This window comes from Rhamphochromis longiceps, linkage group LG22 (assembly GCF_057381845.1).
Source record: "Rhamphochromis longiceps isolate RC_006_pf linkage group LG22, R_longiceps_female_GT1.1, whole genome shotgun sequence".
Taxonomy (NCBI): Eukaryota; Metazoa; Chordata; class Actinopteri; order Cichliformes; family Cichlidae; genus Rhamphochromis; species Rhamphochromis longiceps.
In genome coordinates, this window is record NC_140577.1 from 21360781 (window position 1) to 21380954 (window position 20174).

At 41.4% G+C, this 20174-nt stretch overlaps 1 protein-coding gene across 1 annotated transcript; it reads left to right on the top strand.

Moving 5' to 3' along the window:
* The first annotated feature begins 6282 nt into the window (after positions 1–6282).
* satb1a (SATB homeobox 1a) lies at positions 6283–19803 on the top strand. The gene is made up of 11 exons (XM_085396499.1): positions 6283–6763; positions 7262–7491; positions 7752–7928; positions 8012–8138; positions 8729–8852; positions 9934–10045; positions 11700–12232; positions 14793–14990; positions 15267–15422; positions 17108–17311; positions 18252–19803. The coding sequence occupies exons 2-11, from the start codon at positions 7275–7277 to the stop codon at positions 19131–19133; spliced, it is 2730 nt and encodes a 909-aa protein (XP_085252625.1). The 5' UTR covers positions 6283–6763; positions 7262–7274; the 3' UTR covers positions 19134–19803.
* Positions 19804–20174: the final 371 nt, after the last annotated feature.

A 20174-nucleotide genomic window follows, 5' to 3' on the forward strand; every position in this document is an offset into this window, starting at 1 on the left:
CTGTGGATTCCAGCGTTACCTCACCAGAAATGTTATTAAACCTCCAAAGATTAGAGCCAATTAAGCTTCCGCGTAATTATCAATCAATCACTGTAGCTGTGACAACACTTAAGGCACTAGAGAAAAAATATTTGGGATATTAAAGAAAAATAGTTTATTTGCAGAGCTATCACCATGCTTTTTTATAACATTTACCTTACCCCAAAGGGAGAAAAAAAAAATGTATTTCCCTCCACACCACCTCCCATCTGTCCAAATTGTTTTTAATGCTTGCAAACACAGCAACTTTACACCTAACTTTATTATTAATCTACTGCATGAGGTGACATAAATAAACCTCTCTTACAGCAGATATTTTCTCAGCTCAGGTGTAACGTTTTAAATGGCTCTCATTTGGACGTGTCAGTGCCGGAGTGCTGCACACTGGGTCATTGTTATTGATTACTGAGACCGAGGCTTTGTTTACATTATTCATTACACCTGAAATGGCATTTCAGAATGTCTGTGGACATCCTGACACGTGGAGGTAGGGGGGCAATGTGTATTTGTGTCGCAGAAAACATTAGACAACCCTTGTCAAAATTTGGTGCAATGGATAGATTTCTTCCAGCCACCGTTCCCTAAGTCAGATAGCACCGCTAGGGGGCGGCAAAGTTACGTTTTATTAATCCCTCAGCTGGATGGTGATGTTGGTTTAAAAATGTACACGAACCCATTAATATGCACCAATTACAAGTGAATTTAAGATGTTTGAATAGTGCACAATAATAATAACTGTAATGAAGATCATTACGCCTATATGCATTTGTACTGCTTTACAGTAATCTCAGCTCCAGCTCTGAGTCTCTCTGTGTTATTTTGGTATAAACAGTTGGACCCTAATCAGATCTGACCTTGTGTCTGTATAATGTACAGTCATGCATTTATACTGAAGATTCCCTTGCGGCATTAAAGCAACACAATGCTAGCATTTCAACTTCACGTTTTTTGCTATGCGCGGTGCAGGCACACCTAATGAAAGAAACACACACACCTTTGCAACAGGCTATTTTACATGAAATATGTACAAAGCCCCGTTTCCACAGATCAATACTGGTGTCCTCACTCACAATCAACACTGCACGGGATCTAATGATACAGGCAATTACAGAAATGTCACATGACACATCACACCTGCCCTCTTCTAACCAGTACTTACACTTCCTATCTTTTGTCCTTTCTTTCTTGTCCTTTGTTTCCATTATTCCCACAAAACAAAACCCATCAATTTTTCAATCAAGCAAGTAAGTAGGGCAGCATCTCGCATCTGATCCTGAGCTCACAATCTAATCTGAAACCTGGAGGCTCCTAAATTCAAACCTTTTTTTCAGAGACTTTCTGATTTGTATACATTTAACAAAGCCACCTTAACACAAGGCTATGGTTTTTCAGGCAGTGTTTGATACCCATGCTGGTACATTAACAGACTGAGGAGCCTGTGCACGCCCCAGATCAGGAGAGACCTGAGGAGAGACAGTTGCCTTAAAGCCAAGCTATGATACAATGTTAGAGATAAGATTATAGTATGGCCATCTAATATGTTTGCAGAGAGATTTTTTCTGGTAAAGATGTTTCATATTAGAGCAAATGATAACGACAGTGGCTGAATAAGAATGAAGTAATATTACCAGGAACTCACAGCCCAAACCCATTGCAAGAGAAAGCCCTGCATTCAAAACAGGAATTTTAGACACAAAAAGATTTGGTTGTGCAGAGAATTGCCCCTGACATACATGTAATTCTACATTATATCATCAAACTTTTAATGTGAACAAAAATTCAATAAAGATTGTCAGTCAATCAAAGTGTAGCTAGTTGTTTACTCCAAGGACATGTAAGATAGCAACACACAAACATCTGTTGATACATTTAAGGGGCCCAAACTAGACACGGGTCATTTGTAACAGAGTCAAAAACAAACAGCTCAAAAATAGAACTTTTAGCAATATGCTGAATTTTATCGTCTGATCATATTTTTTTTTCTCCCTCCATTCAGTTTATTAACTGCTTATCCAATTTAGGGTCATGCAGCCCATCCCAGCTGTCATTTTTTTTAAGTGCTATCTTAATTTATGACTGATAATTACGGCTGCCAAATACATAACGGCTCATAAGTTTGGAGAATGACATGAGAGCTTATGCTCAGATTCATCAAATAAATTGTAACATTGATAGTAAATAAGCAAAGATATAAGCAAAGTTTTTTTTTTCAAAGTAAAACAATCGTTTTGTCTTTTCATCAAATTTTGCAGCATCAGAGCCTGAATGACCTTTGACACTAGATGTAAGCTTATGGAGGTAATATGGTTATGCTTTTCACTCACACTTCTTACAGGCCATGTGGTCAGCTTGTTTCCACAATAGTTCAGTGACACTGAGATCCATTAACTATGTTTGATATTCCTTTTTTGTCCACTGCACTGGACAAAGACAGCCAGCTGCTTCTGCTGTTGTATATTTTGTAATAGTTTGGAGCTGTGTATAGGACCATTATCCTGCTGTAAGCAAACAAGTGTCCTAGGAGTATATCATAGAATTAAATAACATAGCTAGCCTTCTTATTTATCAAGATCACTTTTATCTTGTACAAATCTCCTACTTTAATCCCACCATATTTATATTAGGCTTTTGACATCAGGCAGCCCCACCCCTCCTCCTCAGCACCTTTGTCTTTTTTTGTTCCACATCTTAAAACCTTAGACAAAGATAGGAATTGAAGGAATTGTCTGTCAGCAAGATGTGCCTGGGGAACCCACACCAACAGGGGGCCCCCAAGAGCGCTTGAAACGTCACAAAAGACAGTTTGATTAAATGTATTTCTTGTGCATGTGACATATCAGTAGTACAAGTTCATGCTACTGCTATAATCATTTTTACTGTCAGAGCCAGGATCATGCTCATGCACAGTGTAAGTATTTGTAAGAAGATTGGTGTCCAAGTAAGTTTTAAAAAAGTATTTATCCCCCTGGGGCTAAAAAGAAAAGAAAAGAATCAGAGGGGGAAAAAAAAGGAAGATAAACGTATGTTTCTGAGAATAATCACATATAAGCAGTTAATCATTAAGACTGGCTAACAGTGACATTAGCTAAACAAGAGCTTTTGGTTCAGTCAAGTTGTAGTGAGCTTAGGTGATGCTGCATGGAAACCACAGGCATTAAAGTTAATAATCTAGTGCTAGCTCTCTATTTAGTTGGTTTCTGTTTAATTTATTTAATATTGTCTGTTTTTACATTTGTCATGTGGCATTCGTCATGTAAAAATGAAAAATTTAATTTAGGTCATTATAAACTCTTGTTGTGCCCTTTTGCACATTTAAAAAAAACAATTGACTTGTTTTAAAAGGGCACTGTCTGCTCGTTTATTTTATTTCTTTCCAGCACACTAGAAAAACATGATAATGGTTTATTAGATGCATACTGATCAAGCATGGACAACATATAGTTAATAATGGTGGCACTGAAGTAGGCTGTTGGTGATGAGTTTAGCTGGGGGCGGGGCCCCGAATCAAATTCTGCCCAGAAATATAGAGAACCAAGAGTGACATCTTTTAATAATTCGTTAAATGTGTCAGGAACTAATTAAAATTGGAAATAAATAATGAATTAATTATGTTATTAATTCAGTGAACTTTGAATTAATTAATTAATGAATTAATTAATTGAATGCGGCATGAACTAATTAAAAATGGAAATGAATAAATAATTAAATATGTCATTAATTAATCAAATTTGGAAAAATAAATAAATAAACCTGTCATTAATGGATTAAAATAGAAAATAATTAATTTATTAAATCTTTCACTAATTAATTGATGTTGGAAATAATTAATTAATTTTCAAATATGCTGTCGAATTTTCCACATAGGGCCTATTTGCAAAAAGTTCTCTGATGTTTTCAGAGATGTGATGTTTCGTGAAAAGAGCAGCACACCCCGCTGCATGAAGTCTGTAGCCTTTTGGCCCCTTAACTCTTTAGAGCAAGCACATGAAGAAAGCTTTTTGGGTGGGATTGTATTCTGGACATGCAACTCCCCCAATTTATTGTTTCTTTGATAAGCACAAGAGATTTCATCTATGCTAAGATAATGAAGACTTTTCTCTAAATGATTAAGGACCTATTTACATTTATGTAGATGTAATCACGTAATGTTTATGTTATGTAATCATGTGATAAACCTGGATGAAGTAAAACAACAGGACGCTGTAATACACAGGTACGATGGCTGCTTAGAGAGCAACAGGACTGCTTTTCTTTCTATGTGACCCAGAACATCTGAGCTAAAATTGAGGTCACTGTATGCGCAAGTAATCCCTATGAGCCAGAAGCTCAGCCTTCAGGCTGCTCTAAATGCCTTGCTTCAGTCAGTATTTGTAATCCTAGGTCTGCATGACGTCACTGAGAGTGAATATTTTGGAAATGTCAGTCACACAGCTCTGGCCGTGAGTATTGGAGCCCCACCTATCAAACCTCCCGTTTAAAAGGGGCAGCCAATTAGAAGAAAGCTGGCTCAAAATAAGCATGACCTTAAAGGGAGAGGAGCTAAAATTGCTTCTTTCAGACAGCACCAAGTGGCAGTACATGACTAACGAGTATTATTTTGAACTGTGAATCACACAAAGCTACTCTAGTGGAGTACCGGAATAAAAATGTGAAGCGTAATAGGTCCGCTTTAAGATCAGGGAGCAGGCGAAACAAAACTGTGCAATACTTTGTGCCGGTAATCCATTTCCCCTTTAACACCCTGACGTGTTGCCTCCACCCATGTAACGGCAGCCACCTCACTAACCACATCATGAGGTTATAATAACCACATCACATCTATGGCGAATGAGGTGGCGTGAAAATCTAACCTAATTTGGCTGAGATACGCGACTGTGTAAGCAGCAGGGTGTCCCCTGAGATGAGGCTCCGATTGAGGGAGCTGTGCGGTGCTCTGTGAGCGTGTAATGGTCTTAATTATCATTTAGCACGGCAGCCTCATTGATGACGTATCAGGCCAGTGATGAAATAGTAGAGCAGAGAATAACAGAGGGGAAGAAATTTCAACATATAAAAACTTAAAGGCACGTGCACACACAAACTAGTAGATGACACACTGCTGCGAACCTTACTTAGCAAAATACCCAGAGGTGCAAGGGGAATGCTGCAAACACACACATATATACGCACGCACTCGTTTCCGCCCAGCTGAGTGACATCTCTCTCTGTGAATTAGTCACGATGAATGATGTGTAACCAGCCATGACTCGTTCTGGCTGGGGAGATAGCTAATTCACTTTGTTTAATTAGTCAAAAAGTAGTAGAGCACACTCCCGCTCCCCAAACATACACTTCCACTGCACACCATCCACCCTATAATGAACCGGTGGAAAACAGACTGTCTGCCAGCATGAGTGATCTCTGACTCTTCATCTCTTTCTGTCTCCCTCTCGTGCACGCACGGAGCGCACACTTCGCCCGCTGCTTTGTGATACCCTCACAGAGATTTCAAGCACTGTCTGAGGATCTCAGCTTCCGAGATGGAGTGCACCTCCTCTGCAGTGGACCGCATGGGGGAGGTATGCTTACGCTCGGCTGCAGCTTAAGGTTGCTGCAAAAAGGGCAGAAGACAAGTTGGTTCCAATGATAACTCATGCAGCCATATCAACACTTCGAGGTACACTGAAGAAGTGAAGCCCCTTGAAGCACTTTAAAACGAAATTTAGTCATTAAAAACAGCGAAACAGCCATTCTGAGTGTACAGCAATATACCAACTACTGTATACTTTAGCTTAATATAACCTTTACACATATAATATGAGCTGTAGTATAAACACCCTACACTACTGTAAATTTAGTATAGAGCTCATTCCTGCTCTTCCTGTAGTAGAAAAAAGTGATCTTCTGCATATTAAAAATGAGCCTTAGATAATCTTGTGACAACATCAGCGTTCAAAAGTTAATATCAGTGAGCCAGTTCCACCTTGCCCTGCTCCACTTTGTTACCATGGAGAGCTCCAATACCCTAAAGACAATAATAAGTGCGTGCACAGCATGCGGCAGAACATAATAAATAGATTTATGCGCAATTGTCACATTTAATACATTTACGGAGCGCGCTAGTGAATTCATTATTACACCATATGTTAATGCAGCTGGGTCCGTGGATTTTAGAGACTGTGTAGGGAGGTCTCCCCCTCCCCACCTCTCTCTCTCTCTCTCTCTCTCTTTCTCTCTCTCTCACCCTCTCTCTCTCTCGCTATCTCTCTCTCCTCGTGCGCACAGCGCTTTGAAGTGTAACCAACAACTGCTCTCCCTGAGTCAGTGGTCTAATATATGACAGGAAATATACTCCAGGAGCTCCTCGGCGCACATTGTTCTTTGTGGAGCTTGATCCACAGAAGCAGCGTGCCCCGGTGCTCTGGCTGGGAGGTCGCTCACAACTTGTGCTGAGGCTAGTTTAATCGGAAAGCAAAGCGCTGTCGGGGAACAAGGGAGGATCGATCGAGATAGTTACTCCTGACACAAGGGGAAAACGAGAAAATTCAGATGGTAAACGGTTATTGTGAGTAATAGGACGCACAGGAGCGTGTCGCGGGACATACAGCCGGGAGAAGCGGATCTGTTCTCCAACTAGAGATCTATGGAAGCGGGGAGAACCATATGGATACAGACGCCGTCTGCGGGAATGGGCTGCTGATGTACGATAGCGGATCGGGCATGCACGTTGTGCAGACTGAAACAGGTTGGTTTCGCCTCAGTCAAACTTCAGCAGAATCAGATGTCGGACTGTTTTTTTTAGCTGCTAACATTGAAGCGAATCAGCGGCGCTTACAAGCGGCGCACCGGGAGGCGACGGCAGTTTATTGTGGGGAAATTGCGCTGTAGCATTCACTGCATCTTTTTTGTTATAAGGGATTTCAGTGGTTAGCCTCAAAGAGGCATCTGGGTGAAGGTCATCCCCGATGCTGAGACGGATATTTAAACCTTTGCGTGCACGTGTGTGTGTTTAAAAATATATTTTATTATGGCTACTTTATGTGGCAGTTTCCAGCTCACATTCTCTTGACGTTCACTATGTATGCGAATGTTAGAGCAGTTTGCAGTTATTTAATTGGTGTCTATGAGTACATATAAAAAAAAAAGTTTGTCAATAAAAGTTTAAGGAGAACTGGTATAAGTGACTTTTATTAGCTTACCTAGTGTAGTATTTGATGTTTAAGCGTCTTTATCTCTGTATTAGTGTAAGACCACAGATGGATCCCTTGTGTAATGGAATCAAGAAAGCTGAGGGCTGTGATCTTGCTGTAGACCCTCGCCCTCCTCCTGCTAAGCTGGCTCGAGTGGAGCAACATGAGGGGGGACCCTCGACCCAGGAGAGGAGCAGACAAGGTAGTCCTGTGGCCAAAAACCCCTGCATGGCACAGAAACCCACCACAGCGAGGTCACAGGGAAAGAGCTGGCACAGCAGAGGTACATGGGGTGAAAAGATGAAGCCTAGGGTTTGAACCCATATATGTATTTTTTTAGTTTTACATGGATCTTCTGTGATTATGGCTCAGCTGTGTTATCAAATTCATTGAGCTTATCTCATAACCCTAAATGTGTTTTTTTAATTTCAGCTAGTTCTGATGCAAATGCATGTATAAAAAAATACTTTGTATAAGTTGATGAATTACTTCTAATTACCCAAATGGTTTGGTGTATGGCATCATGCATGTCTGTCACCGCAGGGAGCCTGCTGCCGGTGTTCTGTGTGGTGGAGCACACGGAAAGCCCTTTGGAAGGAGAGAGGAGAGAAGAGCATGCTGAGTTTGTGTTGGTTAAGAGAGATCTGCTGTTTAACCAGCTGATAGAGATGGCCCTGCTGACACTGGGATATTCACACAGCTCTGCAGCACAGGCAAAAGGTAAAAACACTTGCAGTGCAAAGAAAGCGCAGCTTAAACTCTAAATCTTTCTTATTTTCACCTATGTATGTGCGTGTGTTCAGGTCTGATCCAGGTGGGTAGGTGGAACCCGGTGCCTCTGTCCTACGTAACCGACGCTCCAGATGCAACAGTGGCAGACATGCTGCAGGATGTTCACCACGTTATCACACTTAAAATTCAGCTGCACAGGTAGAGAGCAGACAGCACTCATATCAGTATGTTTGCCTTCAGGGTCATATCTTTGTCCTGTTTGTGTGAGTTATACATTGCTGCACAAATGTACATTCAGATGAAGTTTAAAGTGGTTAAATCATAGGTTTTAGTAATGACACTGAGTCAGCATATGCAATACCAGCACTTTGACACCAAATGTACTTTTCCTATTGTTTTTTTTATATATATATATTCTATGAAAACAGTGTACTGCAAATAAAGACGGACCTGATATCATTATTGTTATCTGAAGCTTCTTGAGCTTAAGTGTGCTTGTGATTTCTTTATTGCATTAGACAGTACATGTGCTTCAGCATTTAGACAACAATCCATGTTGGTGTCTTCTTGAAGGGATACTACTGAGCTTCTCTGGCTCTGACCGGAGCTTTTTCAGTAAATAACCATGTTGAGAGATTCTAATGAAATATGCCATTAAGTTACATCATGGAAGGTCTAGTAGTGTTTCACTTTGTTGTCAAAGTAAAACACTGCTGAGCTTAAATATACCTTTAAACAGTAATATACTAAAATCATCTAGTTCTTTTTTTTCTTTGACCTTTGTGTAGCTGTCCTAAATTGGAGGACTTGCCAGCCGAGCAGTGGAGTCACTCGACGGTGAGAAATGCTCTGAAAGAGCTCCTCAAGGACATGAACCAGAGCTCACTGGCCAAGGAGTGCCCACTGTCCCAGGTATACAAAAGAGAGATAATAATCTAAACTTGACTAAAATTCTAAATTAGCATTTAACATGCATGCAATTTAATCTTCTGTGCCCTCTTTGACATGTGGCAAAGAGTAAGCAAAGGGTCCAGTAGTTAGACAGGAAGTCCAGATGCAGAGATAGATAAGGTGTGGGGGCAGAGCACAGGAGGGAGAAACAGATAAAGAGAGATGGTTATCTCCTTAAAAGCCATGCTGCCTGCTTGCTGCCTATCTTGATCCTGTTGATTTTCAGTCCTTTGCTGTTTAGCCTTTTCTGCACTCTGGACTGATTCAGCGATAATCTAAATGTAATATCTTCAATTCTTGTGTGTTTAATTAAGCAAATACAGACACAACTGCAGAAATAATTGTCATTAATCACGCAGTGTTTGGGGAAGGCCTTTTTATGAATATTCATAATTATCAACCTGGTCGATCTATTATTTTGCCCGAGGCGTAGGACAGCTACAGTCTGATAGAGGATAACTGTTCACCGTCTTCTCTCTACCTCAGATTCCTCTCTTCTCTGCCGTGTTAAAATCTGATACAAGCAAATCCTTCCTCCCCCATCTCTCTTCCTCTCCTATCACTACCTTAACCCCCCTCTCTTGTTTGCGGGAAGCAGATTAAAATAAATATGAGAAGATGAAAGGTGTAATAAGATGTAAAGATTGCACAGGATAGTCTTCAGGGACAAACCGTGTGTGTGTGTGTGTGTGTGTGTGTGTGTGTGTGTGTGTGTGTGTGTGTGTGTGTGTGTGTGTGTGTGTGTGTGTGTGTGTAAGAGTGAGTGAATGAGAGACAGAGGCATAGTCTCTGATGACCTGTAGTGTTTTGTTTAACTGCACACTCACACACGCATGTATGCATGGATGCATGCATACCCACACAGCTCACACACTGACACTCTCATCTGTCTTTATTATCCTGTTTACCTGGGGGTCTTTTTAATAACACAGATCTGAGTTCATTAATATCAGATGTGTGAACAGCTGAGACACCCAAGCCGCCCATAGCAGGAGCTCAGAAAATGTAATGAATTTCTATTGTCTTTTCCCCTCTGTTTCAGAGTATGATATCGTCTATTGTAAATAGCACTTACTATGCAAATGTCTCAGCTGCCAAGTGTCATGAGTTTGGCCGATGGTACAAGCACTTCAAGAAGTCCAAATGCTTCAAGGGTGAGAGAACTCAAAACACACCTGTGAAGTATTACAGCATGTCTGATACACTCTAGATACTGATTATATGAGCTTTGTCCTACTAACAGGCGTCATACACTTTTAGCAACTTGAATAAAAAGATGAATGCTTCACCATTTTCATTTTATAGGGAAATTTTACAGTGCAGTAGCAGGAAAAGCTGTTGAACCCTTTAAAATAAGCCGTATGAATTTGTTTTTAGAGATAGCCAAATCGTTGAATAAGTTATAACTATGAACAGATACAATTATTTTATGAACTTTTACAAAAATAGTTGTATTCTTCAAAGTAAACCTTTGATCTTGGTTACACACAAACACAGTTCGGTGCGCTTTGCACATTTGTGACATTACTGTGGTGACAAAAGTTCGCAGGCATCCACCAAAACATGCAATTTAAAAGTGCCCCTTTATTATAATTCAGCACAGTATACCACTGCCAGTTACCTATAACCTCAATATTACACATACAGCCGAATTATTACCAGTACTCCTCAAGGGATTTGGATAAGATTGTCCAGTGTTGAGTTGGTGGGGTGATGTCAGTGGCTTCTGCTCCTCAAATGCAAAAAATCTTAGCTTATCTTAGCTTAAAAATCATTAACTGTTCAACAATGTCAACAAAAAAAAAGAAAATATTGCATGAAAGCAAACTTTATGATAGAAGTGTTGTAGGAAATTGCATGCTATTAGATTAGTACTTAATAAAGTGAAAGTTTCCCACCATTGTAGGTGTCTCCAAGACCAGTTTGTGCAAACCGCACAAACCACCTGTCACAACTACTAAACATGTACAATACAGATTAAAAAAAAGTCTCTGAATATCTTTGCTGATGACCACAAATGCTATTTAAAGCAAGGACTCAGTAAACATGGAGTCTAATCCTTGAAATATGAATGGAGTACGTCTTAGAACAACTTAACTTATAAATTAAAGATGATCTTGAACAGGAATCATATCAGTTCCCAGACAACACCCATCTACCATCTGGGGCCAGGATGTTGGTGTCAGCTACACAGCTGCAAAGTGTCATGACTGTATTGTACATGATTGTGATGTAACCATGAAGGGACAGGCTTACACACCTGCCAAACCTGCCAAAGTTCCCAGAACTGGCTTTTCTTTTTTATTCGGGATGAGGTTTTACCAGTACGACAAACAGTAAAATACAAAATGCACAACAATAAAAGAACCAGAGCCCAGAGAGACAGTTAATCAATAAATTGTTTATGGAGAACACAAACCACTACTTAGGGCAATAAAAGTGGACCGTATTCCAAAGTGAAACCATGATCCCATGGGTGGAATACAGTGGAGGGAGTATTATGATACATCAAGATGCTTAACTAGCTACAAAATGGCTTCAAATGAAGAAAATCTATCTTCTGGTCCAGTCTAAACTTAGGCTTAAACCTAACAGAGATGCCAGTTGATGACCTGAAGAAGCTTATTTTGTTTTTCTTTACTTAAACTTGCGATCATATATGACCTGGTGACCAGATATTGAAGAAAACCTGGGTTCACCCACTTTTTCCTGCCACAATGTAAATCATCCTGTGACTTGGAGATGTTATTAGCACTTGAACAATGAGTAAAAAATAGTCCTGCCTCTTCTTTCCTTGTCCTTTACCAGACATTGACAACTTTTCTGACCAGTCCTCACATATGACCCTCAGCCAGCCAGCCACTGGTACCCCCGCTGACCAGAGCTCAACTCTCCTTTTCCCTCGTGGAGCGGTTGCCAACATATCCAACTGCCCACCTCTCAGTCTGCGCCCTCCTGGGCTGGTAACCCAGCCTCTGAGCTCCCAAATGGTCAACCAGCAGCTGGTGATGGCCCAGTTTCTAAACCAGCAGTATGCTGTTAGTCGCATGCTTGCTGGCCAGGGTTTGGCATCGTCACCACAGCAGTATCTGAACCATCCCCCTGTAGGGAGGGCTCCTGCCAAGGTCTTCTCTAAAGCTCCTGATCCCCAAGCCCTGCAGCAAGTGCAGTGCGGCCCGGGTGGAAGCTCTTCTGCCGGACTGCAAAACCAGACCTTGGCTGCGTCTTCCACTGGACCATCAGAGGTGCCGATTGACATCTACCAGAACGTGAGGGAGGAGCTCAAGAGAGCAGGCATCTCCCAAGCCGTCTTTGCCCGGGTGGCATTTAACAGGACCCAGGTATGGTTGCAGGAGAGAGCAAAATAAAAGATGCTGAAATCGAATTTTAAAGCAGTTTTCAACTCTTTGGTGGTGATTAGGTTGCTCGTGCCCTGGTGCTGCGGTGATAGCTAAGTGTGTTCTGTGAATATGTGAGTGTGAGATGGTTGGCACACTGGCATGGCCTTTGCCGTAGTGCCTCCTCCCCCTTGTGCATGTGTGTTTGTATGCGTGTGTGAGTGTGTGTTTGTGCCAGCTCTCTGCGGCACAAAGCCGGTGCCAGCACTGAAGCAGCAGCTGGGCCAACTAATCACAACCCCTCAGAGAACTGCTGCCTCCCTCTCTACCTCTATATCTCGCTGTCCATCTCACCACCTTTCACTCTGGCAGCCCTTCTATTCATTTAATCTCTAACCCCCATGGTCAATCCATCTATATTTAATCTCTCCCTTACTTTGTCCATTGGTCTCCTTCATTTTGTATCCATATCTCCCTCTACTATCGCCTCCTCTCTAACACTAAAATGCTTTGTTGTCTGTGTCCATCATCTTATATTCACTAGTGTGCCCACAGAAATGGGGCTCAAAGGACCGGCTAAGCCCGTTGTTATTATTATTACCTTCATTATCATTTTCATCACAATAAGCAGAGTTAGTTATTATCCACCCCCATGTTTCCCTGTTGCCAAGTCCAAGGTGCTCTGGTGCCAGCCATACAAGTTGGGCACGATGCCAAAACGTCATCTAAAAGCGAGGGAAGCATTTGTCATTTGACGACTCACATCAAGCCTCCATCTCTTCAGAAGGCAGGGTTTGCTGGGCAGCTCCAACCACAATCTATTATTTGAATAAGAAGGCTGTTTCCTCTAAAGCCATTTCTCTGCCAGTGTGAAATCTGATTTCCTTTCAGGGAAGGAATCCCTGAAATTTGCATGTGGTGTTTGAACGCTTCCCTGTATAGACAGATACAGACAGAATAATGCTAGATGTACAGGCGAGCAGCATGCTAAGCACTGACTAGAAGCTGGCTGTGAAACCCTAAACTGCAAGGTTTTGTCAAGATGCCACTGAATAGGATTCAGAGTTGGATACGAGGCTATTGCTGAATTCCTTTAGTTTCACAAGAAACTTTACATTTATCATCTTTAAATGAAGACAGTGAAAGAATACATAATATTTCATGAGACCTTTTCCCATTTGTGGTTCCTGAGAGACTGGAGCTTTTAATACCTGACCTGAATCATTTTGTTTGTGAAAGCTGAACATTCAACATGAAGGAAAAGAATTCAGGTTTATGAGTTCATATAGCTTTAAAGCAGAATTACAATATCGGTCATCCCTCTGTACAACTGAATGCTTACTTTTCCTCTGCTTCAAAGAAATGTTGCAGTTTGGAGTTAGATGAGCTCATCAGTATTGCTATCATATTTGATAAGAGCATTACTGATTGTTATCTTAACTCAGTAGTTCTTCTGGCATAAACCTTTTCAGAAAATGTCTATCTACCGTTAAGAATGAGAAATGATCCATAAGTAATTCTAGAAGAATAAAGGTCAGCATCACGGCACTGGTGAAGACTTGTTTCTTTTTTTCTATCATATATGGTGATCATCGCTAACCATTTCTCACTTGAAGGTCGAGATATTATCTTAAGTTGCCGCTTGTTTTAAATTATGTGAGTTTTGAATAAAATGAAGAAAGCAAAGTTGGTGTCCCTTAAACCATTTTTATACCACTAACATCATGTATGTTATACATTACTATATATAGATCGACCTGGAAAGGATGTGCTGCTAGGACATTTACTAACATGTACTTGAGAAGCCAGATGGCAATCCTGTGGAGGTAACAATGTGCGGTAGAGAGGGCAGTGGACTTTTTGACCAGATTGTATAACACAATCTTGGAGGATGAGAGGATGCCTCAAGGATGGAGAAGAAGTGTGATGGGACCACTTTTCAAGGAAGAGAGAGTACGTGAGTGAATGACAGGGAGACAGGTGGAAAGGTGAACATGCAAGGAGCAGACTTAGAGGTAGATGAGTTTAAATACTTGGGGTCAACAATCCAAAGCAACGGAAAATGCAAAAAAGAAAGTGAGAAGAAGTGTAGGCAGGATGGCTCTGGTGGAGACGAGTGCCAGGGTTGTGACAGAAGGATAGCAGGAAGAGTGAAAAGGAAGGTTTACTAGATAGTCACGAGACCTGCTGTGATGTATGGTTTGGAGACTAGCAAAAAGACAGGAGGCTGAGCTGGAGGTGGCATCACAGGGACAGCTCTGGTTGAGCAGTTTGGAGACAAAGTTAGAGAGGAAAGGCTGAGATGGTTTGGACATGTGCAGAGATGGGATAGAGGATATAATGGACAAAGGATGTTGAATACTGAACTTCCAGGCAGGAGGAAAAGAGGAAGTCCTCTGAGGAGAGGACATTCACAAGGTTGGTGTGACAGAAGAGGATACTAAGGATAGGGTGAGATGAAGATGGTCTGCTGTGGTGACCCCTAAAGGGAGCCGCTTATAGAAGAAGGAAAAAAATCCATCACAAGTATCAACTTACGCTGATTTTTCTGTGTGTTTATCAGGGCCTACTCTCTGAGATCCTGCGAAAGGAGGAGGACCCGAAACACGCCTCCCAATCTCTGCTGGTCAACCTACGGGCAATGCACAGCTTCCTGCAGCTCCCAGAGGCTGAGAGGGAGCGCATATACCAAGAGGAGAAGGAGAGAAGTCTGACTGTATTCACACCCAGCTGCAACAACACGCCACCGAGGTCCTCACAGGTCAGCCAGCAAAAGACTGAAAGACATGAAAACAAAAGTCTTGTAAACCAGCTGTGAAAGGTTAAAGTTGTTCATAAAACAGCATTGAAATATTCAAGTGTGAGTTCTGTCACTTGGCTCAACTATGCCTGTGTTAGCTCTCAAAGTGGAGCATTTTCAAATAAAAAAAAACATAAAAACCTTTGCCTGTTATCTGTTTCATAGTCCTCCTATTGCCCATTACTTTGCATAGCCTGTATTTAAACCCGGTTTTCCTTCTTGTTTGCTTCTTTTTAGTCAAGACTGTCCCCAGTTACAGCAGACAGAGGACTGCGGACAGACAGCTGCGTTCTCAATGTCAGCGCCTCTATCTATGAGGAGATCCAGCATGAGATGAAGAGAGCCAAAGTGTCTCAGGCGCTGTTTGCGAAGGTTGCCGCCTCCAAGAGCCAGGTACTTTGCTTCTTGTTAGTTTAAATCTGAGCATACAAACCACCCAATCGTTTCTATCGCTTGATGAAATGCTCAATTTTAGCATTCATTTATGACTCCATCGCCTCAGTTAAAGCAGCGATGGATACCGTGTGTGGAGGAAAGCCCAGATAATCAACCAGCAGCTGTACTCTGCAGAGGACTATCATCAGTGCATCAGACTGCTATTGTGTCCTAAATTATCGCTTTAATAGTCACCATACACACATACACACCACTCGCTTGTACACACAAACATACAGTAAGAGCACATGCAAGTAAAACGTGATCGCGCGCACAGAGACACAGCAACACTAATACAAATACACACACACAAGCACGATTTGAGTGTTTATTGTTCTCATTTTTATGGCGGCCCCATAAGCTTGTTATTGCCTTTTGTTTTGAGGATAATTTCCCTTCATGGAATGGGGGGATTTTAGCTGTCTCATTTTCTCTTCCTCTCGAGCACATCTCCAATTTTTAGCTTCTTTCTTGCTTGCTTTCTTTTTTCTTTTCTTTCTTTCTTTCTTCTCCCATATAACTCCCTCTTCTTTCTACTCATCATCAAGATGTTTGGAGGTCATTCAGCGGTCATGCCAGTACAGCCAGGTGGTCCAAAACCCCTGAGGTTCTTTCACTGGCCTCCATTTTTTTTACCTTACTTTCTTTAACCCCCACCCCTGTTTCCCTTTATTCTCTCGCACTCTCTCTATCTTTTATCCCCCACCCCACCCCCCGTATTACCCGGTTGTTTGGCAGGCAGAGCCATGCAGCATCTCCCTGTTCTATCTGCACTGTGCATCTGGATGGCATTGTGTGCTAGAGTTGGGCTACAGCCAGGTGTGTGTGTGTGTGTGTGTGTGTGTGTGCGCGCGTGTGTGAGCATATCAGCTTGCTTGCAAACATAATCATCCTCAGTTCATGAGTCTGAAACTAGCTTGGCTTTACGTTCCCCAATCTGTCACTCACAAGTTTCTTCCTTCATGATACACAAACAATTCATGCTGATAAGAAAATCTTGCTATAATCTTCAGATTATCTGGCAGATCCAAAAAATTTTTTTTTGATTTTGTATGTATATTGAGAACACACTGAACCAGTTTGGAGTCAATGTATAGAGAAAGTTATTGTGAATTCATTTTTTTCCCCCTTTGGTCAATCCCTTTCACTGTATATAGGGTGCCAACATACATAAGCTAATTAAATGTAAGGCTGCAAATGCTGTCGCTAAACATGCATCTTCAAATTTCTGCTGGCAGTCTACAAGGCTTAAACTGAACCCCAGCTTAGCCTCTTTTTTAATGTGTGAGTTTACTCATGTTCTGCAACCTTTAAATTACCTTTTTTATCTTATCAGTCTGCTGTACTGTACTGTAAGCATTTTAAAATAGACATAAACAGCCTGAAAGGGGTTGTCAAACATAACAGCATAGTCATATTGATATGGTCACGTTGTGTGATCTAAGTGTGTCGTTGGGGAGAAAACAGCAGCACTTTGTGCTGGAAATTTTTCCAGTGACATGACTAAACACATTGAAACCAATTCTAACTGAATGTAAGGCTGCTTATTCCCTTGCCCTTTATTAGTGAATGTGCTTTTAAGATATTTTAAGAGTTGTTAAGCAACTGTAGCCACCTTGTGCATATGCACATATTTCCTGTAGGGATGGTTGTGCGAGCTGCTGCGTTGGAAGGAGGAACCCAGTCCAGAGAACCGGACGCTGTGGGAGAATCTGTGCATGATCCGCCGGTTCCTCAGCCTGTCCCAGAATGAAAGAGATGCCATCTACGAACAGGAGAGCAGCAACATGACTGCACAACAGCACTGCATTGACAGGTTCACCCTGCTAAGCAATGACAATACATTGGTAAGACTTCCAAAAGTGACAAACATTATTATCAACAGACACTCTGACTTCAGTAGATCTTGCTTGAGAAGAAAACTATTATGTATTAGAGTTTTAAACAGCTATATACATGGCAGAAAACACTTGAGGCTAAGGTGTACTGACTTTAATTTTGTAATTTAAAAAAGTTATGGATAAAAAGTTATCAGAAATCTGAAAGTGAATACATCACATTGAATGCCAATAGATCTCTAGGGCGTGCAATGGAAAAGCAGCAGAGTAATGACAGCTAAATGCCAGAGATGTCAGAAAAAAAAAGATGATTACCACATTAAGCAATGATCCGTGAGGCTGATTAGTTATTTTTCTTTCCCTTCCATTGCTTGTGCATGGATTGATGGCTTGATTATAGGACAAACTCAAAGATAAAATGGTTGCATACCCTTCTGTTTGTGAACATACAGCCCACTGCCTAGCATATCATTGCATCATTGCCCATGTAGTGTTGACAAGAAAAGTCAACACCACATGGGCAAATTCAGATCCTGATGTGCATTTGCAGACATCAGTTCTGGGTGGCTGCACTGCAGATCACCTCACATGTGAACACTAAGGAGATTAAGATCAAACGGTCTCCACTACCCTTGATTTCACACCAGCCCAGATCATCGTGTCCTGTGCCTTTGCTCATATAGCAGCAAATCAGTGTCTAAACTCTGCAGATTCAATTAGATATGGTAAAAAAACACAAAAACAAAACACAATGGATGGGTGTGCATGTTAAGTTGTAGTTTCATTTTAACATAAAAGGTGACATTTCTTGAGCGAAACAGTCTCTGTTGACTTCACTTTATTTCATTCACAACTATTTAAAGTCAAACATAGTACTGCTCACACTCAAAACTAGAAAAATTTAAATACCAACCTTTTTGCTCTAATCACTTCTAATTTCTCTCATCAGTACCAACGCAGCTCTTTGATGCCACAGCAACACCATCTACAACCCCATCAACCCCTTCAGCCCGAGACAGGACCTCACCTTTCCCCGACACAACCCTGCGCTGCATCGCCAGCCGAGTCTGATGCTGGCGGTGCCTGGCAGCACTTGAGAGTACATTTGCAGGGCAGAGGCAGCAGCAATGGTGAGAGAGGGGACAGTAAAGAATGGGTTGAGGGTGGAAGAGAAAACAGGGACAGTTTAGGTGGGGACTGGGGTTGTGCTGGAACCGTGAGGGACAGAGGTGCAGAAAACAGCGAACAGGTATGGGATGGAAATATAGGGAAGGAAGACATAGATGACATCACGGGAGATGGCAAAAAAGGGAAGGTTAAGGAGAAGCTGTCTGTGAAATGGCCCAACATGAAGAATGAGGAACAGTGTAGGGCTGGGGTTTGTTCAGAGACAGATAATGAGGTAGAAAGTTACAAGGAGGTCCAATGTCAGGGGTTAAATGTGTCCAGAGATGCCCTCGGTATCCTGCAAAGTTTCATCAAGGACGTGGGCCTCAACCCAGACGAGGAAGCGGTCCACACCTTGTCTGCCCAGCTGGGCTTACCTAAACATATAATTCGCAACTTCTTCAATAGCCAGGACCAAGGACAAAGCCAAGACTACAGCCCAAAACACAGTCGCGACCACAAGCATTACTGCACAGACCCAAACATCTTGCAGGCTAATGTGACTGCACAGGAACTGGAAGAAGGTGGAAAAACAGAAACAGAACAAAAGGAGGAGAACTTAACAGGAAGAAATGAAACAAGTGAGATGACTGTATTAAAAGAATCGGATGTTGGCACTCAAACTATTCCCCCTATGAAGGAAGAGCAGGAGAGCTACATTTAACCCGCATACATCCAGTAACATACAGCAGCTTGGACAAGCCATACTTACCATTTAGACCCAGGACCGGGTGCTTCTCCTCTCTGAAACATAGCAACTTCGGTGCAAATGCTTCTCACTTAAAATATTGCTCCAGTCCAGAGTCACGGCGTGTTGGTATTTATGTGTTTATAGGCTTGCATTGTTACACACTGTGGAAAGACTAATAAAATACTGTGTATACCACAGCTTTCATAACCAGAGACTTAAGTTATGTAATTACATAGAAAGCTGTACTGTGATTTGAGGATTCTTGATGCACTTGAGACAGTTTACTGTGACTGAACTTTAGTACATAGTTTCCATGTATAGTTATATTTCTGGGTGGAGTGCTGGGAACCAATACAATGAGCCTCAGATTACATATCTCTATTTAAAAAGAGTAAGTGTAGTTGGTTGACTGACATTTTTGAAAAACGGCCATACCAGAAATGCCTTGAAGAGAGTGGCACTGCCAATCATGTTGTTCTTTTGTTTTTTTTAGATGTATCTTCACCATTTTTGTTTTAATTGTGCTAACCGTGCTTTGTGGTTTGGCTTTTGTCTGAGTCGTTTACTCTTTACCTCATAAATTTCACTGTTCACGTTTCGCTCTTATTAAATAACAAGTTTCCTGTTGTCGTTTTAAATTAAATACTTACTGGGAAAGGACTGGGATCATGTAACACCCATAGTATGTTACTAGCCACATGATTACATTAAACAATATGTCATCTTATAAACTTCAAGTATAATCATTTGGAAGAAGTTATTTTCTAGGGACAGATGCTGATGATGACATTAAATTGGTAAAAAAAAAAAAAAAAAGCCAGTGTCAATATTCTTTATATATAAACTGTATATACAGACATGTGACAAAGAAAGTTTGTGTACTGGCCCACTCTTGTTTACAATGTTGATTGAGTTTATTGAAGTTTGCATTTTTGCACAACTCTCCTAAGGTCCTACCTCATCATTTTAATCAATTATTGAGGTCTGGACTTTAACTGGGTTATTCCAACACAT